The following is a 27,519-nucleotide window of genomic DNA, read 5'->3' on the forward strand; positions in this document are numbered from 1 at the left end:
CACTCAGGTAAGCAATTATAACATGGAGACAATTAACTAAGTCTACTGAGTTATTGCTCTCATTTGTGAACGTAGGCTTCATCAATACTGCATCGGCACATACTACTAGGCATGCTCCTTTTTCTGCTTTGGCCCCTAATGAGGTAGATAAAACAAAGTTTTATACTTCTTCCTTTTCTGTTTCCTTCCTTCTTTGTTTTCTTTCTTTCTTATTATTTTTTCCTCAGAGACATAGTCATACTACACATTTTCCTCGGTCTTATTTTCTTAAGGTCAATGTGTATATTATCAATAAAGAAATCCAAGGAAAGTAAAAGAAGTTATTACCTTTCTCATACTGTCACATTTCTTGCCATCTCTTGCACTCCAAACTCCCTTATCTCTTTTTAGCATTTCTCATAACTTTTGCAAGAACTCATAGGCCATACTTATTTTAAAACTGTTCATTCAGTCAACAAAGATTTACCTACTATCTAGTATTACTAAGACTGTGTTAGAAACAGTGGGGAAAAAGTAGTAGTAGTAATGTGGCTATTCTTGAAACAAGATAGGATCCATGAAACTCAGAAGTTTGATCAGAATATATTTTCTATAGCTGTGCAAAAATTTGGTCCTAGACACTGGACTACAAAAGACCTTGAAGGCAGTCTGTGTTCTCAAGTGCTTACAATATAATTGAAAAGCCACATTCTTGGCACAGACAGGCAAAGTGACTGAAGGACACAGGGTAAAATATTCCAACATACTCAAATCAGCATAGAGTAAACAATATGCATAAGTATTGGAGAGAATATTCAAAATTTAGTTAATAAGTATGTATCAAAAAAGGCCTACTAGATGAAGAAAATTTGAAAGTTAATTTTGATGCTATGAGAGGTGTATATTTTCATCAAATAAAAGAATAACCACAGTAATTTGTACAAACATAGGAGGTAGAAACTGCATATATTATAAGATATTGACTTGAGTGTAAATAGAGATATTTTCTGAGAACAGTAGTTTCCAAAGTGATGGTTGTTGAGTGGGCATATCAGAATTACATCAGGAGCTTTTGCTAACAGACTACACATTCTCTTCTTTCTTCATTTTCTGTTTGCAACATTTCTTTCCATTATTCTGTGATGCCCCTTGCAGTGGAAGTGAGAGCTGTGCTTGTTGCAGTTAGGAGAGGCAGATAATAGTTTTTCAGAAAAGTTCCCCAGAGTCAGCATCTCTGCCCTTCCTTCTTTAAGACACAATGATTTATAGAATGCTAACTTATTTTTTTGAAATGGGGTGGGATTAGGGAATATAATATCTCTGAACTGGATAGCCATTAACCTGAGATGAGAAGTGATTTATTGTCAAATTCGAGCCTGGTGCATTCAGTTGAGTGTCTGATGCTTGATTTCTGCTTAGGTTGTGATCTCAGGGTAGCAGAATTGAGGCTCTCCTTGGGCTCACATTCAGCAGGGACTCTGCTGGAGATTCTCTCCCTCCCTCTCCCTCTGCTCTGCCCCCACCCCCAACTCCCACTTGTGCACGCATGCTCACTCTCTGAATCAAATAAATAATCTTTAAAATTTAGTCTGTGCACTAATGATTATGCAAGCTGTCACTAATTTGATAAAGGTGTCACCTTATTTGAGAAAGGTGTTAGTAAATAAATCCATATATGTATTCATATATGTGTCTGTGTGTATATATATCCTACATATACCCTATATATCTCCAGAACTAACTTAAGCAACGTTCAGCTATCAGTTATCCCCATTTATAAAAAAAGATATATGATCCTAATCATTTATACTACTAAACTTCAGGCATAAACACAAATAGAGGAGAAAAATATTACCCCTAATATGAAATGTATTAAACTATATCCTTGGCTCTGGAATAGTTATAGTTCTGGAATATATTACATGGCAAATTACAGTCAACTTTTAAGAAATAAGTAAGATTTCTTAAATATTAATAATTGGGTTGTATTCTTTAAATGAATTCTGGTATGGGATTAAGGAGAAAATTATGTTAATGTGGCCCAAAAAATAACTGGGGCATAGTAAAGACTTTTTATTTATATAGGAAAAATTACTGATTAAAAAAATTTAAAAAAGACTTAATAATTCACTTTACACAACTATACCATGAATTAAGCTAAATGTTTTAATACGCATTGCCACCTCAGTTTATCCTTGTGATTTCTTTTGCATTAGAATTACTTTTAATTATGGCTGGTTTATGTACTTTGATGTTAAGGTTTGATTCCACGTTCAATGGTTATGTTAACAGATGTCAGCTGAAGTGGCTCAGAATCATGTTGACAAGACATTATCAGAGGATCTTCAGAAAGGGAGAACATTTTCATTTTCTCCCTTTCTCTTACATTGTCCTTCTTGTTTAGGAAGGTTTTCTGAAGGCAAAGTGAGTGACTCATGGGTCTAATTATTCCAGATTACTTACACCTGTTAACATCTTCTGTATCCACCTTCCTTCTATTGCCAGCTATAAAAGTAAAGCTTCTGATGAATTGTTCATTAGAAACAGAGGAACAGATTTCACTTTTGAATCCAAATCAGGTGAAGAAGAGCACAAGTAGGGAAAAAAAAATCCCAATTCAATTTAATTACATATAAAATGTCAAATTTAGATAGATTTTAAGGATTTCTTTTTTTTTTCCAGTTACAGTGTATGGTTAATAGTTTACATATTGACAGACTTGTTTTTGTTATAAAGTTAATTACCACAGAACAATAACAAAAAAAAAGACATTTTAAGATAAATCATTTTACCAGAATTCTGTGGGGGAGGGAAAAAAAGCCTTAGAATGCCAAGCAACAATAGCTAAATAGTCAGAAAGTTATACTGTAAATGAGGGAAAACTACTGAAAATACTTGGGTTCCAGTAACAGGAGGTGGTCTTAATACAAATATTTTATATTTATATCTTAATTTTGGTTAAACTAGTATTTTGGAAGCCATGGCAAAATATAAGACATTTAAAAGAAGGAAAAAATCAAGGTTTTGAGATTTTAAAAATAGGTTCTGTATTTTTAAAGCATTTGCTGATTCTCTCTTGATTTCTAGAAGTGGTTCTACTTTTACTGTTATAGGTTCTGACTTTTTCACCAGACTTATAAATGACTTCACAATGAAGAGAGATATGTTGAATTATTTTCTCACCCTAGGTACAAAGATAAGTGAATTGGACATTTTGTCATTGGGTGCAAGGACTCTCATCCATCCCTGATCTTGCTTTGGCACCTAATTTGAGCTCAATAAATGTGCCCTTAGTCACAAGAATATCTTGGTACTGAGTCAAAAACAGAAGTAGAAGCAGAACTGTCAGGAATACTGAAAGAAATAGGGCTAGGAAGAAGAGAACTTCTCTCTGTCCCCTCCACACAAACAGATGACATCTTTGTTTCAGCATCTTTTTTCAGGGCTAACTTTGTCTCCTCCGAGTTAGGAAAGTTATGTTCTTGTTTTAAATGCTACCAAAAACCATTATATGGTCTTGCTTCATCCATATAAACTATAAGCCTAAAAGTAGTAAAATGTGTCAATAGCACAAAAGCCCAGTATTCACATATAATACAACATTGGTGATGTGGTACCTGTCATCATCAAGAGAACAACCTGCTAATCATTACAACTGAATAAAAATAAATTATTCAGGTTTGTTTTTACTGGTGATCATATTTTTTCATGGAAATTGTTTGAATTTGATACAATTTAATACATTGCAAACTACCGATTCATTGTACTAAGAAACAAGTGGATGGACTGAATGAATATACTAAAGAAACAGTTAATTAGGCATGCTGGGCCTTTTTGTCCCTGGGTGATAATGAGGAAAGCCTCCTTTTTACAAATGTTCATCTGTATTTTAATGTTTAAAGATATTGTAGAGGTTAGGTCAATCATAAATTTATCATAATGCCTCCTATGTATCTTTAATGCTCATCAAAGTATTTTTTCTATTACAATTTTAAAATTATATGAAAAATCATCTATATCAGTGCAATAGAGAGGAAATGATAAATATTTTCAAAAATATGTATATTATATTCAGGAGCAAATATTATCAGAATTAAAGATTCTTCTCAAACTCTTCCCTCTTCACAACCAGTGACCCCTGGTGTACACCTGCTTTCCTGATATGAGAAATCATCTTCAATTTATATTTCATAAAAGTATTAAAAATTATCTATTTTTATTATTATTACTGCTCTTATACATTTTTTAAACAAGATGGTATTTAAAAGAAGTAAATAGGATGATGAATGTCTTAAATATGACCTTTACTTCTTTTACATTTACTTTTAAGATTTCACTTTTTCTACATACCTAGATAAATTACAAAGGTTTTGTCAAATTAATAAAGCTACTAAATTATTTTCACCTATAAAATTTATTCTAGAAATAGAGAAATGAAAAAGGAGCACTTTTCATTTGACTTATGTTTTATATTTGTGAGATATTAGTTCTTTTTTTTACGTTGAGGACTTAAATCAATTTCAGATTTGTCCCCTATGACTTAAATAATAAAAGGAAACAAATTGAAAGATAAAAGAACTTCTAAATTCAGAAATATTAATTACAGTGTTACTTTTTACATGTGAATATTTCCAAAGTGAAGACTCATTTCATCTATCTTCACTTGGACATTAGCTAGATAGAAGCAAGGAAAACAAATGCATAAAGCTGAAAATGTTATACATGTGAGAAAAAGTGCATAATTTACATGTAAATATAATTCAGCATATATAAACTATATACATGTATATACAGTGTATATACATATATACTAGTTATACACACACATATACAGGATTGCCCAATTATACATGTGTTATTGTTCCTGTTACTTTTAAAAGGCTCACTGATACTAAACTGGACACTTATATGGTGAAAATATTGATAGTTATTTCTAATCTGCTCACCTGAATTTTCAGTTGAGGATTTTGAGCTAGGTGTAAGTTATAAATGTCTAAGTTCAAATTAAACTAGCCCAACTCACTTAATTTAAGATGAAGTATTATTTTATCATTTCCTCTCATATTATCTTGAATTGTTATAGTCATATGTCTCACATTTTGTAAAACATTTCACTAATGTTTCCTTTGTCATAGCCATTTTACAACATTAATGGGCTCAGACAACATAATTGCAAAAGGATAGGATGTGAACAATGGATTTACACTAAATGAGTCAAGATAATATATTGCAATAGTTATAGAAAAGTCTTCATCTTCTGCAATCACATTATCAACTTTTGTAGTGCTAGACACAGATATCATTCTTTGATATTGAGAGTTTAAAACTAACATTCCTAGTTGAGGAAAAAAACACAAATTTTTAAGCTCAGTCATTAAACTTTCCTTGTGATCTCTCTCTGAACTTTTATTTAAAATATGGTGGTCATCATCCATATATATATATTTAGTATTTTGCAATTGGAGGAAATGTAGCTTTTGAAATAAAAACATAAAATCATCCACATAAAAATACTATATATGATAAATAATGTTAAAACTATTACTGTGTCAAACTAATATTTCACTTTCAACTATTTTCCATTTGCCATCTTGTAGCTAAAGGGACATTACAATACATTTTATTATTTTCAAATATTATTATTATAATTTGTAGTGAAGTAGCAATGAATAATAGCAAACACCTGCCAGGTCTGGGTCTGCTTCAGTCAAATTGACCATCACTGTGAGATGAATTAGCATCTTTTCCTCAAAAATGATTTTTTACTGCAGCAACAACATGAAACAAATCCTAATCATAGAACCTATATTAATACCCATGGTACTTTGTGAAAACATAGCTGGTATTACAAATTAAAGCTAACGTAAGTAATCCTAATGTACAGCTAAAATAAGTAGCCTAGCCAAAGGGGTAGAAAACTCCATGGAAGCAAAAATGTATCTCCTTGAATACAAAATTCCGTTCTTATATAAATTTATTTTCACTAAAGAAAATTTATTCCTCATTCAAGAGTAAAATTACCATCTATATTTAAGACAAGACAGTCTTTCTGTATTTAATAAATAAAATATAAGAATAATTATCAAGTTATATTGTAATTTGATATGGTTTATGGACACACATTTTTCAAATGTCAAAAGCACCAGGATCATTAGGGATTGTACTTTAACCTGATTTGTATAATACGCTATGTTATGAATGTGTGCGCCGTTATTAAGGAAATGATGATTCCTGTCATAAGTATCTAGCTTTGCATTTTGAATTTTCATTATGTTCATACTTTCTACCATTCACCAGAGTATTTTATTAGGGAGGAATGTGGAAAACACCTACAGGTGTTTAAAAACACTGATATTCTATGCTTTAAAAAAAAGGCTTCAAGTGAAGGAGAGAAAGATGATTAGAAAGAATAAGGGAAGTGAGATAATTGTGAAAAAGCTAACTTACGGGAAAGCAAAAAGAAGAGGATGAAAAAAGGAGAAAGACATCTGTTTAATAGTAGATCTGATCCTCTTGCGTAAGAAAAGCTACATCTCAATATTGTATGTAGAGAAATCGTGAATCATCTTTTTCTTCATCTGAAGTAATTCCAATGTACCTCAAATAATGAAAGAAATTTTAGGTACAAATGCCAAATGCAAGGCGGCCCTGAAAAGTCGCAGTTTTGTATTGATATATGTGTGGTTTTTATTTTATGCATATGTATCAATTTATAATTATAATCCAAAGATATATAAATATATTCTTCAAGACATTCATGGGGCTCTTTAAAAACTACAATGCCTTAATTTTTCTATCAGTAACACAGCTTTAGAAGCTGCAAATCTTTTTTATGAAAAAAAAAAAAAGTAATGTAAGGCATTGGTGACTTGTGGTGAATTACATTCAACACATAACGATAATTTCTACCAAGGGCAGCTTGAGAAAACAGAACACTGGCCTCACTGCACAATTCTGCAGCTCCAGACTCCGTGAATCTCTGGAGCTCTGCTGCCCTCTACTGGCATAATGAGATAAGCGCCTGCCTCGAAGCTCAGGTTTCTTTATATCCGTTTAGTTTCCTCCACAAACAAGATACTGGCACCTTAAAAATCCAATTTTCTTTGGTTTCGCTCACATGTAAATGGATCATAACTTGGATTGTTGTCAGATTAATTTTAAATGTTATTTTAATATCATACAGAAAGAAGACTTCATTCAGTATCCTCTATCTGTAGTTCAAGCCTGACTGGAGCCAGTCGCAGTTAAATGGCTGAAGAAAGACCAGTAGCTAAATATAACAATGATAACTTGTGCAGATAGCAGGATTCTGAGTGTCAAATTGGCTCTGAGGCCTTAGATTTTGATTGGGGTGTGTGTGTGTGTGTGTGTAGAATTTACTGCATTTTTTTAAAAAAAAAGAATAGCAATTTTACTTTTTATGTCATTTACTATGTTAAGGTGCATGGATCCTTGATAACCTCCTCTATATAATCCTGTACGTCTTAGCAATCTATTTTCTCCCAATCACAGCTTGCTTAGGAAAAATGGTGCATCACTGGGTACTGAGTTTGAAATCCAAAAAAATGAACAATATAAATCAGATTTTTTAAAGTCCCAATTGTATCCTGGTATGTGATGGGGATGGTGGTCTGTAAGATTTATCAACATCACAGTGCATCAAACTTGTTAATAAACTATCTTTCTGTATAACAAAAGAAAGACTTTTTAAAAAATGGGAGCACGAAAGGCATGGCATAGCTGGAGTTTAAGGTTCAAGCTTGGTATCCTCTATATATAATGTATTATGTTTTTCAAAAACTTTTTATTAGGAAAGCTATACCAGACGCATAATCACTATACAATGATTAAACATTACCTTTACAATTTATAATCACTGAAATTACAGAATAAATATATGCACATTTCTTTTGAATCTTTGTGTGTGAGAGAGAAAACATTAAAAGTGCTTCCTACAAAGCTGTTAGTGATATATACCCAGTTGCTTTTTTATTTTTTTTAATATTATATATATATATATATATATATATAAGAAAGTGCAGATGTTCTCCAAAAAATCTTGGCATCAGGATGAAGTGTCGCAAAGAGGGTGCTCATCCCTAGGTGTGCCTCCAGCTGTTAAACCACCAGGCTTCCACTTCAGTAGCATCCAACCTATATATGACTTCCCAGGGTGGTTAAGAGAATGCTGTACACTAGGGGTGAGGGGAAGATGAAGCTATGAAGAGTAGAGGGATGGATCAAACCCGAACTAATTAGATTGGGTTGCAAGGGAATGGGGTATGTTTGTGTGTGCATGCACACACAAGTGTGTACGTGTGTGTGTGTGTGTGTACGTGTACCTGCACCAGAAGGAAGAGGCTGCAGGTTTAGGGACCTAACTGTGTGCAGGGATTTGTGATTTGCTTGTGGGTGTGTGTGTGACAGAAAAAAGAGTGGGTGAGAACATTCGAGCAAGACCCGCCCCCTCCCTCCCCGTCTTGCAGTTTCCAGGCATGCAGCAAACTGCATTGTTAATACATGTACAGAATCTGTGCCATGATGGGAAGAGGAAAGAAAGCCACAAATGTCAATTTGTTTCCCTCCCGCCCCCCCCTTCAAACAAAACTACAACTAAAAAAAAATTACTGAAAATAAAGACACATCGAATTTTACTTAATTAGGATCAATACAACGATCCCCAATATACCTTATACATGGCACAGTCAAAGTCTCAAGTTTCAGTATAAAAAAATAATGATAACATTTGCTGGCAAAAGTCTGCGAAGGCACTTCATTGATTAATGATCTGAGTATGGCCCTTCCTCCAAATCACATCTGAGAGGGGAGAGCATACATCTGTATTTTCTAGTAATCATGCGGTTTCAGTTCTGTTCAGGGCAGGGAAGTTTGTGAGAATAGAGTTATTGGGACGAGTGTAAAGGGAGCAAGGGATATATTTCTTTTATTTTCCTTTCCTTTTGGGGAAAAAAAAAAAAAGCACTGATTTTTCTTTTTCTGTTAGAACCTATATGTTGTCTTCTCCAGGACTTCGAGGTAATCCGGCTTGGTTTGAAGTTTGGCCCTTAACTCGAGGTAATCACTTTTTTGGGTTTGGTGGTCTGTGAAGCCCTTTCCAGCCGAGAAGAGAAGGGTTTCTTTGAGCCTGGCGTCCTGCTGTAAGTCTGGGTATTGCATGCCAGGAGGGTGGACGTGCAGTTCCTTTAATTTGGGCACTGTGCCATAGAGACAATCCACGAATCCCACTGTGCAGGGGGCTGGCTGTGGCCGCTCTCGGTCTAGTAGCATACTGCCACCACCACAGCCTCCCCCAGGAGGAAACAGCACCACCCCACCATTCTTCTCATGGTGGCGGAACCCAGCCAAGTCTCCCCCAGGTCCCGCAACTACCCCAGAAACCCCACCAACTGGTGGGTGGTGAGGGTGAGGGTGGTGGTGATTCACTGTCACTATAGTGTTGAGCTGGGAGCTGGACACCGCCAGGGCCCACTCCTTCTCTTTCTCCAGCAAGGTCCGGTAGTTGCTGTGGTTCTCCTTGGGTGTCTCAGCAAACTGCTCACTTCCTAGGAGAACCTCACCTATTCCTGGTGGTTGTGTCCCAGGACCCCCTCGTTCTGTGCTCCCTGCCTCCTGGACTGAGGAAACAGCCACCTCTTCCTCCTCACGAGGCTTGTAGATGGGGTTGTTGCACATCTGGGTAACTGGGTGGGGGATGTACTCATATACGTGGCCCACCGGAGGAGCCTTCTCTGGGGAGGAAAGAGTTGGTCTGCCCCCACCTCCACTTCCACCTCCACCACCTCCACCATCCTCAAAAAGCCGGTGGCACTGCATCTGGATGCCAGTAAGGTCCACACCTTCTTGCCGCTTGCTTCTAAAGGGCAGCTTCTTCCGGCGCCTTCGGAGCACATAGGCAAAGAGGCCTGCAGCAACAAAGACAGCAGAAAAAAAAAGAACCAGTAGGCTGAGAATCAACACAGAAAGTGGCACGGGGCCCCCAGGGGGCGAGAACTCATAAGGTGATGCACTCGTTGGCCCCCCCGCAAGGTGAGAATCTCCAGGCTGGGCTGGGGATGCTCCAGCTGGCGGGACGTGCAGCATCTCTGGGCAGAGAACTTCCAGCTCAATGGTGCGCACATCTCGGTGGGTGAGGTTCTCAGGGCTCCGGCAAAGCACATCACCCACCACACTGACTGAGCTGATGGTTTCAATCCACTGTTTGAAGGGGACCAGGTCACAGGTACAGTCCCAGGGATTCTCGTTGAGGTCTATCTGGACAATGGCATTCAAGTGTTCTAGGACACCAGCCACAGGAAGGTAGAGGAAGTAGTTCTTTCTCAGGTTGAGCCGGGCCAGGGATGTGCCTGCAAAGGCGTCTGTCGGCAGGGTCCTCAGCAAGTTATTGTTGAGGAATAGCAGCTTCAAGTTGGGCATGAGGCTGAAGGCTGCAGGCTGGATTTCTCGGATGACATTGAACTCAAAGTACAAGTAGTGCAAACTCTGTAGGCCTCGGAACATGCCTGGTGTCAGCTTCTCGATATCGTTGCCATTGAGAAAGAGGCTCTTTAGGTTGGGCAGGTTGATGAAGGCTCCATCCTGGACATAAGAAATACGATTGTTCCCCAGATGCAAGAGATCCAGGGAGGAGAAATTCCAAAAATCAGAACGGTATATTTTCTGAATCAGATTGCTACTCAGGTAAAGTTTCTTCGCATTCAGTGGCCTTGGAAGAAGTTCAGAAATGTTATTAAATCCTCGCTCTTTGCAGTTGACAGTCAAGCCAAGGTCGTTGATGTGCAAATTGCAGGTACACCCAGTAGGGCATATAATGGGAATGGGTGGTCTGGTCTGGTAAGGAGCAATGGGAGGTTGGTTCGGACCAGGGTATAAAGCTTGGGATGTGGAGGGTGGCCTTGGTGTTCGGGGCTGTTTAGTGGGCTTGGGCTGTTTGTTTGAGGACTTATATTCAACAGAAGAAGCGGTAAAATGGACGGAGGACAACATTGAGGAAGGCTTAGTTGGCCACGCATTCTCCTTGCTTGATGACAAGTGGGGAATCCCCAGACTAGCCTCCACCTCAGAGTCAGACAGCAGGGGACAGAGTTCTGTCTTCCTGATTTCTCGCAGGTCCTTTCCATGAAAATGGAAAGGGGTCTCACAGGTGATGTCTCCCACCAGGGCAGTGTAAGGAATGCGTTCCAGCCAACTCTTCAATTGCACGATCTCACATGTACAGTTCCAGGGATTTTCTTCCAGCTGGAGCTCCATCAGGCTTCTGCCAATGTGGTCTAGCATTCCTCGATAAAAAAGAACCTTTAACCTGTTTCCACGTAGGTCCAAATGGGTTAAGGAGACAGCCTTAAATAAATTGGTTGGAAGCATGGGGATGAGATTATCATTTAAAATCAGAACCCTCAATTTACTGAGGTTCCGAAATGCCCCACTCTCAATACGTTTAATGACGTTGTAATCTGCCTGCAGATATTCCAGACTTTCCAAGCCAAGGAAGGTGTCGTTTCTGAAGATGTCTAGTTTGTTCTCATGTAGATATAACCTCTTTAAAATCTTAAGACCATTGAAAGCTCCTGATTGAATGTCCTGCAATGCATTGTTCCCAAGGTTAATGGACACGGCGTTGTTCAAATGAAGAAAGCTGTTGGTGTACAATTTCCTCATTGAATTCCTTTGCAGATAGAGTTTAAAAGGTCTTGACCAGAACTCAGTAATCTGACTAATATTTGTAAATCCTTTACTGTCACAATGTATATGGAAGAGGCTTTCTTTAACTTCACAGTAGCATGGATCAAAACAGGGCTCATCTATTTCCTCTGAGTCCTCTATCAGGGGAATCGGGGTAGTCCATCCTAGAGCAATTGTGCTTAGAAGAATTATCCACAACATCCTCCCTCTGTGAAGCATCTCAGCTATGGAAGGTTTCATCGTTCGTAGTTGATTACAAAACTGCAACAGAAATAAAGATGCAGATTTTTAGCCTTTACTCGTATGCACTATTCTAATTGACTCCTACATTTGAAGCTTCTTAAGAATAATACAAAACTTTAGCAGTTGCTGTACTGACAGTCCAAATGATCTATCAACATGCTTAATATGTTTTGTATTTAAACTTGGGTGACTCTGAAATATTGTGCCATGCAATGACGTTTTCCTGAGCCAAGACATAGTTGGTAAAGGGCATATTATACTAACACAAGCAGCCTTCATTGCCTCTTATAGCAATCAAAGGACTGGTATACAGAGACGCCTTTTAGATATAGGCAGATTCAGTAATAATGGCAGGAATTGGGCCATTACATCTGTTTGCCTGCTAAAACTCACATTGATATCAGAGGTGCCCATTATAAATCTGATTGGAACTCTGATGGGGAATACATAAATATCCTTTAAACTATAGGTTTCCACTCATAAAAAGACACAGTACACCACAGAGTTATTACATTAGAATGTGATAAATTATGAGCCCATTACCCAACATCAGATGTTGAGATGTAGAAGATGCTTGGTTTCTCAGGAAAACTTAAGATTCTGCTTAAGAGATGATCATAGTGTACTTAATTATAGTGTATGCTCAGTATCACACTATACCCCCACCCTCTTTTGCCCAAGCACAGATTTTTAACATCTCCTTTAATTAAATAATTTCTACAGGGATGTATCATTTGGCCATTTAACCCCTTTAGGAGTAATTAGCCTTTCTAAAGAAGGAGCTCATGCAGTTGTCAGAATTAAAGATGATAGCTAAAGGATGCTGAGCCTGGGAGTGTCTGTATTATAACACTTGCAGAGCATAGTTTGGAACGTGTATCTGTGCCTTCAAGATCAGCTGAGGAACCCTGTAAAAAGCTGGAATGGCAGGTGGCTGGTTAGAAGACAGTTGGGTAATTAAAGGCAAGAAATGCTGGAAACCTTGATTCTTACCTACTGGTAAATGATCTATCATATGAATTACATTTCAAAGAAAGACATCATTCTTTTCCAATCAGAAGAAACAAATACTGTGCACTATTCTAATAATACAGAGCCTTCCTCTATGGCTCTCTTTCTTTGCTTTATATCATTAGTATATGAAAATGCATACATAAATAAATTATATGAATGCAGTTTTGTTAGATTGCCCTTTCTGAGTCACTGAAATATCAATCAAAATGAAATAATTATTTTTAATCAATGAAAATATACCGGAATTTTTAGCATATGTTTTCTCTCCACAAGTAAGATACATACATTAAGGAAATATTTTGCCAACCCTCTGAAAACACAATGGTATAATTTATAGGGAGAGTGAAAAGACTAAATCTTCATATTCAACTTGCATATAATGTACACAGCTGTAAGGAACGGAAGACCCATGAGAAAGCAAAGAGAAATACGCCTCAGGCATGCAATGCTCAATTTTTAGAAACAATTAAATGAAAAGAGAGAGAGAGAGACAGAAGGCAGATGAAGCTACATTGCAGTATCAGTTAGTCTTCCCTGTCTCTCTTATAAAATATTAAAATCTACTTAAGTTCTCTCCTCACCATTTTAAAAAAAAATGTTTTTCTTGTTTCTGAGGTCCCTGAGACTTAGGTTAAGAAAGGCTCCAGATGTCTTTGACTTACCTATTTTTGCAGGAGATTTTTTTTTTTTTTAAGTATTGAACATTGGAAGGGGGGGGAAGCTTGAATTTAAGGATTCTCTCTCCCTCTCCCTCCCTTCCTTTTGCTGAAGCTGAAGCAAAGGGGGATAGAGGGGGTGGGTGGGGGAGACGAAGAGAAAAAATAAAAGCAGCAAGCTTGAGACGTGCTGGGAATGCAATGGGCCTTTCAATGGGCTTCTTTAGGATGCAGAACTGCCGCTTGGCACACTCAATAGAGGAGGGAGGAGAAGGGGCTGCAGCAGGCTTCCAGCATCGCCGCCGCCGCCGCCGCCGCTCTCCCCGGGTACCGGCAGCACATCATTGGGCGCTGGGAGGAAGGGCGGGAGGGAGGCAGGCAGGGAGGCAGGCTCAATCCCAGTGCAGAACCCGGACTTCTCTTGTGCTGCTGGCCCTTTTTTTTTTTTTTTTTTTTTTTTTTTTTTTTTTTTGTGCTGTAACCCTGGATCCGGCTTTCCACGTCACGAAAATGAGCTCCAAGTAGGGAACGCGCTTAGCTTGGGGTCGGGAACGAGCACTGGGAAGCCCTGACTATACAGTTCGTGTGTGTGCGTTTAAGGGACGAGGAAAAAAAAAAACAAAACTGGAGGGGTCGAGATCACAAATTGTCAAAATAAGAAACGGGAGCAGAAGCCAACCTAAGGGAAACATTCCTTTGGTGGAGAAGGTGGGGGTGGGTGGGAGTGTAGGCATCCCCCCCCCTTCTTTTTATTACTATTATTTTTAACTCTCAAGGAAATCATCTCCTGACTGTTTTGCTCTTCTAGTTTCCAAAGCTCCTCTGTCTAGTGTAGACGGGTTATAAAGTAAGATCATCGTTCAGAATCATCCTTTTCATAGCACAGACACTCCCCTCCAAAGACGGGGATAAAAGGTCCCCCAAAGGAGAAGGGCTGGATCTAGCTGATTCTGCTTAGGTGTCCCGAACAGGAGCCCAGGCAGCCTGAGCGGCTTGGACCGAGTTTCTCCTGCATTTTGCTTCGATCTCTTTGCACCAGGAATCCTTTTGTTGTGCTGCAGCTCAAAGCCTTCGATTTCCCCCGGATTCAACGGCCATGTGTCTGCTTCCACCTTTTTAAAAACAGAGACAGGCCAGCGCAGACCACTTGGTAACAATGGCACCTTTCACTTTCTCCTACCGGGAAAGACCTCGTGAGGATAGGGGGCAGCATTTCAGGGGTTAGGTTTTTTTTTTCCCTCGACCCTCTCCACCTCCCACCCACTCCCCACCCCCATCTTTTTTTTCATCCAAATATTTTTTTCCGTGATATTTTGGGTAAGAGGAAAATAGGGAGACGTGAGGGTGGGGGTGATTGAGCAAAGACCTTGCGGTGAAGAGAGGCCAGCAGACCACAGTTCACAGAAACCCTCGGAGACCGTTGAGCAGCCCTCCCTACTAGGAGGAAAGGCAGCTTAGCGGGCGAACTGGGGACAGGCAAGTGTGCAACAAACGCGTCCAGTTAGCGGGAACCCGAGGGTACCGATTGCCCTGCGCGCCCACCCCCCCCCCCACACCAATCCTGTAACCAGCTCCTGGGGAAGGGAGGGGCTTTCTGATCGCCGATGAACTGGACTGAACCTCAAGTGCCCAAGGACTCAAAGTTAGCGGGTAGAGAAGAAGAGCTTTCCCTTAAAGCGCTTTTTTTTTTTTTAACAAAATCAAATTTCAAAGAAAAAACAAACAAAAAAACAACTTCTCGATTCTTTACCATTCTAGATCTATGCAAATCACCTAATGCGACCTAAACGTTCCTTAAGAGTCAGCCGCAGACGATTTGCATGGTGTTTTGCATTTAAAACGACCACACAAGTGTCCGCCGCTCCCGAGTAGCTAAGATTAGAAACGCGATTACGGACCCGGTGGGCAGGAAGGCAAGATCCCTAACACTCCACACCCTTGGCGTTCCGGACCCACCCCGCGTCTCGGGTCGCAGCCGAGCCGCCCATCACCGACCACAGCCTGAGCCCAGGACCAGAGCAAAACCCCATCCTCTTCCCCCGCCGCCGACCCGCCGCCTCCTCCCCCGCCGCGCACACCGCCTCCGGCGCCCAACGTGCGAAGGCGGCGACGGTCTCGCGGATCGCCTCGGAGCCCGTGACGCGAGGGCATCGCTGGGGAGCCAGGCGGCTTCCCTGAGCGGCCCGGCGACGGTCCATGGCCATCACCGCCATCGGCCTCTGCTCTCCTTAACTGCATCGCCTCGACTTCTGGATTTGGCGCACGTCCTAAAGGCTGCTTCACCCCCTTTCTTTTCCTTTACCTCAGTGTACCGTGTCTAAGTGGTAGGAAGAGCTCCAAAAGTTAGGGGGCGCAGGGCCCAGGAGCCCCGGGTCCCAGCTTCCTGCTGGGAGCGCCCGGCATCATCTGTCCACGCGGAGGACAAGAAGCCCTTTCTCCCCGCAGAGCTCCCCCCCGATCTCCCCTCCCCTTTGCCCGATCCCCGAGCCCACTCGTCTCCCCGTTTCCAAGATTAAATATTCCAATATGGAAGCAAGACGACCACCCCTAGAACAAATAATTAAAATGCTGCATCATTCATTTTCCGAGGAGGTCCGAGCCTTCTACAGCTGCTTTTGCTAATCGGCTGTCTCCGGGCGAAACGCACGAAATGGGTACGTTTAGACCCGGGAAACGATGAAAACCTCGAGCCGATTTTCCTTCTTTTACCAGCCGAGCGAGCGACCCCCTGGGGGGAGGGGCCCTTCGCTCCGACACTTGGCCTATTTGTTGGAGTTACTTACAGTGTCCTCCCCCAGGGAAGGGGTCCGAGGGTGTGTGAGCGTCCAGGACCATCCCTTCAGCCGTTGTCCTGACAACCAAAGGATCCAGTTCCAAAATGCAACCACCCCCTCCCCCTCCAAGCACCTGTGAACGTACAGAAGATGCCGCTGTCAGAACTCTGAATTCCCTACAAAGGCACATCCTACAAGCGAGCAATACTGGTTTCAATCAGGCAAAGTAGGGAAGGCTGGCGCCGAGTACCTAGGGGTGCCGAGCGCTCCGGGTCCCCGGGATGTGCTGCGAGGGGCTGCCCGGCGGGAGGTGCGAACTCTCTGGGAGGCTCAATGGAATCCATCGCGCCGTCGCCCTTGCAGCCTCCCTGCCTCCGGGCCGCCAACTTTCAGCAGGGCCACCACGTCACGCTTGTAATCCTTTTAAGTGTTTGCACCTTTGAGGCTCGGAGGGAAATGGTCGCTGCGTGCCAATGGGCGAGCGGGGCGCTCACCTAGCTTGACGTCGCCGGTGGCACGGAGCTCACGACCACAGTCCCCGCGGCCCCCCGCCGGCCAGGCGGGCACAGCGGGCGTCCTAGGGCGCAGCTCTCCCGACTCCAGGTCGCGGCGCTCCCGATGCACGGAGCTTCGCGGTCCGCCACAGTCCCGGCTGGGTCTCCGGGATTGGGCTTGGTTTTTTTTTTTTTTTTTTTTTTTTCCTCCTTCTTCTTTCTCTTCCTTGCTTCCTGAAAGGTGGTCACTCAGTGCAATCCCTGCCCGAGGCCTCCTCCTCCGATCTGAAGAGATGGGACTAGCCCTAACCTTCTCCCGGCGGCGTCTTTGCTCTTGACCCTTTGGGTAGGTGGGAGCGGGGGTGGGTGGTGAGGAGGAGAGAAGGGGGTGGGGAGGGGCGGGCAGGAGGCGGGGAGGGGGCGACTAGATCCCAGATCCCAGCATTGGCCAGACGGCGAAGCGGGGGTGGGGGGGTGGGGGGGGCCGGGGGGCGGGGTGGGGAGAAGAGGAGAGGCTACAGATACCACAGTATGGCTGTCCACACCAAATGGGACTTGGGTGTTGGAGCTCCCCGGCGGAGCCCGAAGGTGAAGCGGCCCTGCGGGCACAGGCTGAGCCCCCGACCGCTCCGCACCCGAGCACCCTCACTTCCCGAGCGGGCGCGGGCGGGGGGCGGGGGGCGGGGCAGGGGGCCGCGCCGAACCTTTCAGGCCAAGGAGACGCTCGCGGCGGCGGCATCTTCCAGGACTGACCTGCTTTAAAAGTGCCACTTGAATGGCCTCGGCGGTTGACTGGAAGCGGATCCCACGTTACTTACCGACGTCTGCACCCGAACCGGGAGCTCCAGGTCGGGCTCGGGGAGGCGGTACACGAGACGCCGGGCCGGACCCCGAATGCAAATCCATCAGCTGCTGCCCCCAAATCGCGCACGCGGGGAGCGGCGCTCGGGAGCCCCCAGATCAGCCCATCGCCGGAGCCGCCGCCAGCCGGGGCCCCCTCCCCCCGCGCGCACCCCCGGCCCCTCCTCCGCGCCAACTGTGTGGAGCAGCCGCCGCAGTCCCCTCGCCGCGCATCGCAGGCAGATCCCTGCTTAGGGAGCAAGAAGCAAGTGATCGCTCTCCTCTCCCTCCCTCCCTCCCCTCCCTCCCTCCCTCCCTCCCTCTCTCCCTCTCTCCCTCTCTCTCTCAGTCTCTCTCTCTCTCTCACCCCCCCCCCACCTTATCGGTCACAATCTGGCAGCCCTACAAAGAGAAGCCCTGTAAAATTGAGTGGCAGGAAGTCAGCATTCTGTTATCTTGTGGCTTGATGTTTAACTTTTATTTGCAAAGGAGAGCTCGCTGTTTGGAAAATTACAGGCCAGGCCCGAGGGGTTTCGGGCGGGGTCATCGAATTGGGAGCCTCCGAGCTCTCGTGCTGGGCGGTATCGCTAACCGCCTCCGAAGAAGCTGTTTGCAAGCGATTTGCAGCCCCCTCCCCCTCCCCCGCCCCCCCCCCCCACCACCACCACGCACACCCCGCTTCATGATACATAGGTGACATTTGGGAAGTACACGGATTTCCTGATCTGTTTACACTCGCTAAGACGGAGGGAAATAAAACTAAGAGTGAGGGGAGGTGTGAGGGGCATTAGCTGGGGAGATGCTGGATAGCAAGCAGGTCGTGACAAATTCAATGAGGACGTTTGAGCAATTCTTGCACGTATGTGAAAGTATTATTACAACATTCTATAGTCACTGGAGGCGACCATTACCCCCACTGCAGTCATACTAATGCAGTCGTTTAATGCTCCATTCAATCTGCAGTGTAAACCAACGCAGTTCTTTTTAATAGATCCCTTTCATCAGTGACTGTGTTGGAGAGAGGGCAATCTTGCACTAACTTCCAAACTGAATACGAAGTAGTCCCAGGAATCATCTTTGTATCTCTTGCCATTTCTAAACGAAGTGAATGGAATAAATTGTCCGAGACAAGCAAAGTTGTGTAACTGGGTATAACGTAGACATAAACTGACCTCAACCCTATTTGCAAAAGCTGTCTAAAGAGCGAACTCAAACCTTGCAAAGAATACTCATTATATATATATGAAAGTCTTTGAGAAACAGGCCTGGAGGTATGATTTTAGCCTTTATTTAATGCATTTTCTTTATGTCACATCATTGTTACTGTGTGTTACGTGCATACTATACAAGTCTAGTGTCTGTATTACCTGCATTAAAAGAGAGAAGATGGAACTGGTCATAGTGAAAACCAAGGGCCTGTGGAATTGCTTTGGATTCTGTACATATATTAGCCAAATTCAGGATGGCAACTGTGTTGGTTGTGCATAAATGAATTTAGATTGCTTTTTAAACATAACGCTTCCATTTGCTCTTCCCCATAATGTGAAGATTATTTAGATTAATAGGGCATCTCCAGGGACCTAGAAAGTGGTGAAAGCAACATGATAAAACATATGCTTTTATTTATTTTTCAAAGATTTTATTTATTTATTTTTAGAGAGAGAGGGAGTGCAAGGGGCAGATGGGAGCAGAGGGAGAGAGAGAATCTCAAGTAGAGTTTGTGCAATCGGAAGCCAGGCTTGATCTCACAACCCTGAGACCATGACCCGAGCTGAAATCAAAAGTCAGTTGCTTAACTGACTGAGCCACCCAGGTGCCCCCCCGCCACCCCATACTTTTAAATGTAGTTCTTCAAATCTACTGACACAAAGTTTAAATGCTCCTCAGTATTTTCTTGGCTAATAAATGCTTCAATGTGAATTTTATATATGTGAAGACATGGATAAGAGAAGAATATCTGTCTTGGATTTTTTTACTTACAAGGTCTCCAAATTGAGTTTTAAAAAGATATATCTAGGGGATCCCTGGGTGGCTCCATGGTTTAGTGCCTGCCTTTGGCCTGGGGCACGATTCTGGAGCCCCGGGATCAAGTCCCACATCGGGCTCCTGGCATGGAGCCTGCTTCTCTCTCTGCCTCTCTCTCTCTCTCTCTCTCATGAATAAATAAATAAAATCTTTAAAAAAATAAAAATAAAAGGATATATCTAGGAAAGGTTGTGAAAAAGGTCCATCCCTATAACAAATCAGTCTGATTTAGGAGAGACTAAAGCTACATCAGTAGGCTGATGAGTCATAGAGTTGTTTCTGGCCTTTTCAGGTGGTTGCTCAATTCGAGGAGAATCACTCCTGAGAACACCATATTCTACGTGGGCAAGTGTGAAATCACACACATGCCCCTGAGCCTCAAGGCTGGAGGATATTAGAGTAACCCTAAAAGAAATCAGCCAACATCATTCCTAAAATAGCTGAATCTCTGTAACTTTTTTTTTTCATTTTACTTGATTTTCAAGGTTATTTGTTGATAAGAGAACTCTGTGTTAAGATATTTACTCTGAGCAGATAGGTGTTGATATGGTCTGATGGTACTGGGGAGCTACAGAAGATTGGATAGTTAGATGGATTGTTAGTGTTAAAAGTAAATACTTCCAACATAATAAATATTTCAGGTCAGATAAAAATGTGGTAGGGTAAGTGATTGTGATGGGCCTTTGAGCAATTATTTGTTGTAACTTTTTAGGGCATTCTGCAAAGTTATGCCCATAGTTTTATTTTAATCAAGCAATTTATATTGCAAAAAGGAAGAACTATCTTGATAAAGCTCTTCTTTATTGGTGATGCATAATGAATAAAAGGAAAACATAGAGATAACATATAGAAGGTAATTAAATATATTGCTGGTTGACATATATATATATATATATATATATATATATATATATATATATTCCAAGAACAGCAGTATTTTTCAGTTTCCTTTTAACTATTCTATCATTTTCCAGAGAGAGCCACTGGTATTAAAATGAATAAAGTAGACATATTTTTCTTATCTAGCATGTATTTTACTCACTGTGATTTAAATAAATATACAGTTTTGAAAGATGTAATACTATCTAAGGTAGTATTAGAGTTTCTTTTACAATGGAGCATTCACCCTAGAAAGCTCTAAACTCTGCAGTAATTTATGATTACATATAGTACACCTAAGTCATCTATATATTGTATTCATCTGTTTTTACAGAGGCAGTCATGAAAAACCTCTCTCTCTCTCTCAGGTCCATTCCAAATAATTTTCAGGCTGACAAACGACATACTTGATAATTATACCTTCATTTGAGCAACTTTGGATACCACCTTTGGAACAATTGAATATATAGTTACACAATACAGCTTTGCAAATAAAAATTTAGTCTGCAAAAAATTAAGCAAATAAAAACATAAAACAGAAATTAGCTGTTAGTATTTATGGAAAGAATTCAAAGGATTGAACAATTCAGATGGAAGGTTACATACTTACATGTTTATTTGTGTATATCTTTCTAGAACTCCGTAGAAGAAACATGTCTGAAAGGTTTTATATTTTGTAGAAGTTCCAAACCCATTGGTAACTTTGTTTTTTTGAAAGCATCTTGTAAAATTTAGTGAATCAACATGTTGTGAGTAATACCTGCATTGTCATTACAACTAACAGGCTATACATATAAAGAAGAAGTTACAAGATACTCAGACATTAATCTTTTCTATTTTGTTTCACTTAAACATTTAGAAGCACTTTGTACGCTTCCACCTAATGAAACCTTAGGGTATCTTTGAAGTAAACATGTGTTTTAATCTCAAAGATTAAATGAACTATTTTAGAACTCCCAGAGTTTATCTAATATGAACAAAGCTCACAAGTTTTTATTTGTAGTCTGGATTAAGCCTAGAAAGTTATTGTTTCCTTTATAAGAGATTTTCTAAAATTATTTGGAATTAATAGATTGTAGATATTAAGATTAAAACTACTGACAAAAAAATCTTCAAAGATCAAGATAAGGGGAAATTAATCAAATATATTTTTTGAAATGAATTAAACCGTTGAATAATACATCAGGAAATAATGAATAGGTATTGTATGTACTGGAAAGAGGTAAATCACATAAGTTTTAGCAGTGAAGGAAGTTTTTCTTTTTTAATATATGATGAGAAAAGAGAATGAGAATAATTTTACAACATCATGGACTCACAGAATTAAGAGGGACTTGAAAGATTATCAAGTCTGACCAATTATGTGATAGGCACATCCCTATTTTACTATCTTTTGCCAAATTGTTATCCAGAGTATTACTTAATATTGCCTGTGAGGTGGACGTTGGTCTATTGCCGGACAGCTGTTTTTGTTTTGGGACAAATCTAATTGGTAGAATCAATTTTAAGCAAACTTAAACAGTGTTTTCTTTTATTTCCCATTGAATAGACTTAGTTACCCCCTTGAGAATATGTATAAAATTCTAAGGTAATGAACTTCCTACTTATTTGAGTTCGGTTTTTATGTATGAAGAGAAACTCACCTGGCTGGTAGAAACGTAGAACTAATCTTCAAGAGATGAGTGAAGGCTGAAGAAGGCATCATTTAAATTGAGAAGATGATTGAAACTATAGAATAGAATTTATGGTAACTACTAAAGTGACAAAGTGTTAAAGGACATTATAATGCTTGAAAGTTAATTATGAAATACTTAAAATATTTTAACCAGCTTTCATGGAAAAGTTTCCATCCTTTTGGAACCCTATTTGAAGTTCTATATGTGTCCTCTTAATCTACTAATTTAAAGTTCACTACGGCGTCATAGAGGAATAGTATTGGCATCAGCTAAAGAGGCCAGAAAGGCTAAACAATACCCATAGATATTTATAAGTCAAATCAAATTTCCCCTGGTCTTTGAATTTTTGAAAGCTATTTGAGAACATGAATATGAAATAACTATTTTTAAATGAGGCTGATTTCAGTATAAAGCCTGATGAAAAATTCGTTCCCACCAACTATGCCACAAGATAAAAGGCTTAATATGATTGTGTGCTGGAAACCTCAGATAATGGAAATATTATGTACAACTTTGCATTTTAAGAATAGAACAAGAGTGTTATGAAACACTGAATATATATCTGAATGTTAACAATTCTTAAAGTGACTTAAATCTAAAAAAGTAAAGTTTCTTTGAATTTGGCTGCCTCCTCTGTATCACTCTGCTGAGTTACTTAGGCATATAGCTTCTTTTAGCTTTTGTGTTCTATCTAAATCTCCTTTCACATTTCTATGTTGTTAATGTTTAGTGATTCTCTTAAATGTATCTGTCTCTTGTGTATTGAAATTGATGTGTGTGTGTGCTCACATTTGGGCATTTAAAGATAAATGTATGATTCCATGGGTGCCGATTTCGTTCCTTTCATATCTAACAAAATAACTCTTCTGTCACAGATGAACGGTCTGAATTTTATTTTCTCTAATGGTAGTGTTTTTAAGAATTTGGTGAATGGGGAAATGTTTATTAAAAATGTTATTTTTAGCAAATATTTTAAATAAAAAGAATGCAATAATTTAATAAACATGGCGCAACTGAGATACCATTAACAGTTTTATAATAATGGTAAAATTATCAAATAATGTAAAAACCTATAATGCTATTAATTTACCCTTATCCAAAAAATATAAAATATCTTATAGAAGCATTACCAAAGATATAAATAAAAGATAAAGAATATTTGTCTATTTGGGGATGTGTTTGATGCACCCTTAATATTTTTATAGGATAGTCTGACCTTAAACTAGTTTTTTTTTAATTTCTTGTATTAGATATTTTCATTGAAAAGGTAGTAGTAAAATGTCTTATGTTATTAAGATGGTAACAGAGTGTTTACTAACTTCCCTCCCCTGCCCATTTTGAAACACTTTATGGCTGGTTTAGTAGTATTTCATTGGAAATCCCATAAAAGGTAGCCAAAAAGTGCCTATACGTATACAAATGATACACATGCACGTGTGTTTCTGTATGTGTGTGGGTTGGGAGGATAGAAAATGAAAAAATAATGGATTCTTTATAAAAATCTTGCATTGTTTTGTCTCAAATTGTTTTGTCTCTAAAAGGGAGATATACCTAGTTTCAAAGGCTCATCGAATAACAAAATAGTTATCCATAAGATATAAAAACTAATTATACTTATTTTATTGATACTGGATGAGAATATTCATTGAGTTAGAAACTCTTGAAACATTTATGTCACAAAGGATCAGATAAATCATCTTCAGGAACTGACCTTTGTGTATGGGTTTAAGCCAGTGCCCTGGAAAAATAATTCTGTTCAACAATTTAGCGGGTCTGACGTCAACTCCCCAATGTGCAAGCACTTTCTATAATTTATAAAAAAGGTAACATGTTTTAAAAATTCTACTACCTTTTAGCTCTTATGCCAAAATATATAAAACCCCAAAATACCCAAGTCTTGAATATGTTTAACATTCATTAGAGTCCTTGGCAATCTGGTTTAAGAGAGGGGGGGAGGGTTAAAAAAAAGGATTTGCAATGTTATCTCATGGAAATTCAAGGACTGAAACAAGTACAGCCAGACCTCATGGGGGACATAATTGGAAATTAGGCCACACTTTGTATCTCTCAGGGGCCACATGGTCTCCCTGTCACCTCCCTCACTTCCCATCTGTTCTCTACAGCAGCAAGAATGATTCTTAAAAATGTAAGGCTGATATTATCTTCCAGTAACCCGCTAGCGGCTTCCCATCTCTCTGGGTAAAAGCTAGCATTTCTGACACAGGCTCACAAGCCCTGTGTGATCCTGTTGCTCACTCCATGTCTGCCTTGATACCCTCTCACTTGCTTTCTTGCCCCCACTATAGCAGGCATGTTCTCCCTCTTGCTATTCCTCTGACTCTCCAAGCAGACACCAGTTTCAGAGCCTTTGCGTCTACTGTGCACTGTCCAGTGTACCCTTTTCATGATTATCAGCAGGGTTGGCTGGCATCTTCACCGCACTCAGGTTTCTATTCAAAGGACATAATCAAGTATGCATCCCTGACCATGCTACCCCAAGTAGCAATTCCCCCATTACTTTTAAACTTCATGACCTGCTTTATTTTTATTCCCACAGTTTTCTCTCCTAATGAAATATAATTTATATGCTTGTGCATTTTCACTGTCTCTCTCCCACAATAGGAATAAGTTTCATGAGAACAGGCGCTCTGTGTTACTCATTGCGGTATTCCTGGCACCTAGAACAGTGCCCCGTACATAATAGGAACTCTATACGAATGTATTAGAGGCATTAAATGAATGAATGTTCTCTCTAATCTCCACTTCTTTTTTTGAGTCTGCACCATTTTTTCCCCCCTTCTGCTAAGCTGCTTTCTCTGCATCGGCTAGCACACAGCTCATAATTGCTACATGGCCTTTCAGCTGCAGTATTCTCCACCAACTGGCAACTTCTCTCTTTTACTTTAGTTCAAATTCCTGAAAATTTAATTGGACAGGCTTATTTTTTTCCAGTAAGGCCACACAGACCATACGTTTCTGGCCAGTCTCTGGTTATATTCTTTTTGGCCAGGTATATATTCCTGGTCTAATAAGGCTGAGCCAGGTCACAGCATGGATGATTAGGTGTGAGGGGCTATGGACAGGAAGCCAGGCAACACAAACATGTCTAGTACATAAAGCCATTGCAGCCAGATCGGCGCCTGTGCTCTCTGTTGTCCCAAGTCCTGCTCATGAGTCTGACATCACTCCTCAATTCAGTGCATCAAACTTCTGTGTCCAAGTCCTCCCTGACAAGATGGCTTCTCTGTTTTTTTGTTGTTGTTGTTGTTATATTTCTTTGTTAGATATCACTGTGCATCTACAAAACTCCTATAATAAATATATCCTTATTTGTTTCTTGATCCTAAAGGCAGCAAAATGACCTTGCACTCTTATTCTCCCCAGGCTGTTCCACTTACGCTTTTGAATGGTAAGTAAGAAATCCCATGTACCTTTATAGAGATCCTGTTGTGGACACACCCTAAGGTGATAAGGTGACTCCCAGTGTGTCACATCCTTGCTAAGCTCATCTTTATAGTTAGTGTGGGTGGACCCTGTGACTGTTTTTTACCCAGTAGAAAATGGCAAAGGTTAAGGGATTTTGCAGATGCAGTCAGAGTCCTAAATCAGTGATTTTGAGTGAATTGGAAGGGAGATTGTTATGGGTTAGCTTGACTTAATTGGGTGAATATCCTTAAAAGAGAGAGACTGGTGCCTTCCCTAAAATGAAGACCCATTGTCCTGGTGGCCTTGAAGAATCCAAGGATATGAATTTTTCCAACAACCTGGTTGAATTTGGAAACACACTCTTGGGCAGCCCAGGTGGCTTAGCGGTTTAGCGCTGCCTTCAGCCCAGGGCGTGATCCTGGAGACCCGGGATCCAGTCCCACATCGGGCTCTCTGCATGGAGCCTGCTTCTCCCTCTGCCTGTGTCTCTGCCTCTGTCTCTCTGTGTGTCTCTCATGAATAAATAAATAAAATTAAAAAAAAAAAAGAGAAACACACTCTTCCCCAACCAAGTCTCCAGATAAGAACACAGCCCCATTGCTTTAGGATGTGCATGCTGCTGGCTGGACTGCACCTTCTGGGCAGCCAGGCAGGCTCAGTTCTTGTCTGGGCCACTGCCATTGGTCTGTCGTATGGGTGGAGGCAGGAGCAGGAGGGTGCCGGCAACAAAGCTGGGAATAGATGCTTGGTGGGGCTTACACTTTCAGCAACCCTGCCTCAGCCATGGCCCCAATCAAGGTGGGAGATACCTTCAGTGGTGGTTTTTGAAGGAGAACCTGGGAACAAGGTGAACCTGGCAGAGCTGTTCAAGGACAGAAGGGGGTGCTGTTTGGAATCTTTGGGGTCTTTACCCCAGGCTGTTCCAAGACCCACCTGCCAGTGTTTGGGGAGCAGGCTAAGGCTCTGCAGGCCAAGGGGGTCCAGGTGATAGCATGTCTAGATGAGTGTTAATGATGTTTCTGCGACTGAAGAGTGAGGAGCAGCTCACAACTAAGGAGGCAAGGTTAGGCTCTTGTCCAACTCTACTGGGACTTTTGGGAAGGAAACAGATTCATTACTAGATGATCCATTGGTGTCTATCTTTGGAAATCACCAGCTTAAGAGCTTCTCCATAGGGGTAGAGGATGGCATAGTGAGGTCTCCGAATATGGAGCTGGAGGGTACAGGCGTCACCTGAAGCCTAGCCCCCAATATCATCTTGTATCTCCAAGGCCCAGGGCCCAGACATATTCCTTCTACCCTTTTCAAATTTCACCTGCCCAGCCCTGGATGGAGGGCCCCAGTCCAACTTCAGCAGGGGCCACCCAATGGGAGTCTTCATCAAATTTCTGCAATAAACATTTCTGGTTCACATTAATAAAAGGAGAAGAAGGAGGAAGAGGAAGAGGGATGAGGTGAGGGGGGAGGAGGAGAAAAGGAAGAAGAAAGAAAACACAGCCCAATTACTCCCCAGATTATAGCCTTGTAAGACTGAGCAGAAAACTCATCTAAGCGATGCCTGGACTGCTGACCTACAGGAAGTGTGAGATCATAAATGAGCTTTGTTTTAATACACTAAGATTGTGGTGATTTGTTAACTAGCCATAGAACAGAAACATAGATCTTTTATCCTTGTTCACAGGAAAAGACAAATATTTAGGGGCCCCATGTTATTTTAGTCCTTTAGACCCCATGTGGGATCTTTGACTTGGATTTTTTTTTTTTTTTGCTTTCTTTGAGTTTTACATGTTAAATTGTAGAAATAGAAATATTT

General features: G+C 40.9%; 1 protein-coding gene and 1 pseudogene across 1 annotated transcript; one reads left to right on the forward strand and one right to left on the reverse strand.

The window, feature by feature from the left end:
• Window positions 1-8,685: 8,685 nt before the first annotated feature.
• SLITRK3 (SLIT and NTRK like family member 3) lies at window positions 8,686-11,919 on the reverse strand. Its single transcript, XM_055308379.1, has one exon. It carries the CDS (start codon window positions 11,917-11,919, stop codon window positions 8,980-8,982), a length of 2,940 nt encoding a protein of 979 aa, XP_055164354.1. The 3' UTR covers window positions 8,686-8,979.
• Window positions 11,920-26,459: 14,540 nt separating this feature from the next.
• LOC129498470 (peroxiredoxin-5, mitochondrial-like) lies at window positions 26,460-27,123 on the forward strand (annotated as a pseudogene).
• Window positions 27,124-27,519: the final 396 nt, after the last annotated feature.

The sequence above is a fragment of the Nyctereutes procyonoides genome, unplaced genomic scaffold (genome assembly GCF_905146905.1).
Source record: "Nyctereutes procyonoides isolate TBG_1078 unplaced genomic scaffold, NYPRO_anot_genome, whole genome shotgun sequence".
In the NCBI taxonomy this organism is placed as follows: Eukaryota; Metazoa; Chordata; class Mammalia; order Carnivora; family Canidae; genus Nyctereutes; species Nyctereutes procyonoides.

What these genes read in the sequence shown, in the direction of transcription:
- SLITRK3 (XM_055308379.1), bottom strand. Translation starts at nt 11,919, where the DNA reads ATGAAACCTTCCATAGCTGAGATGCTTCACAGAGGGAGGATGTTGTGG.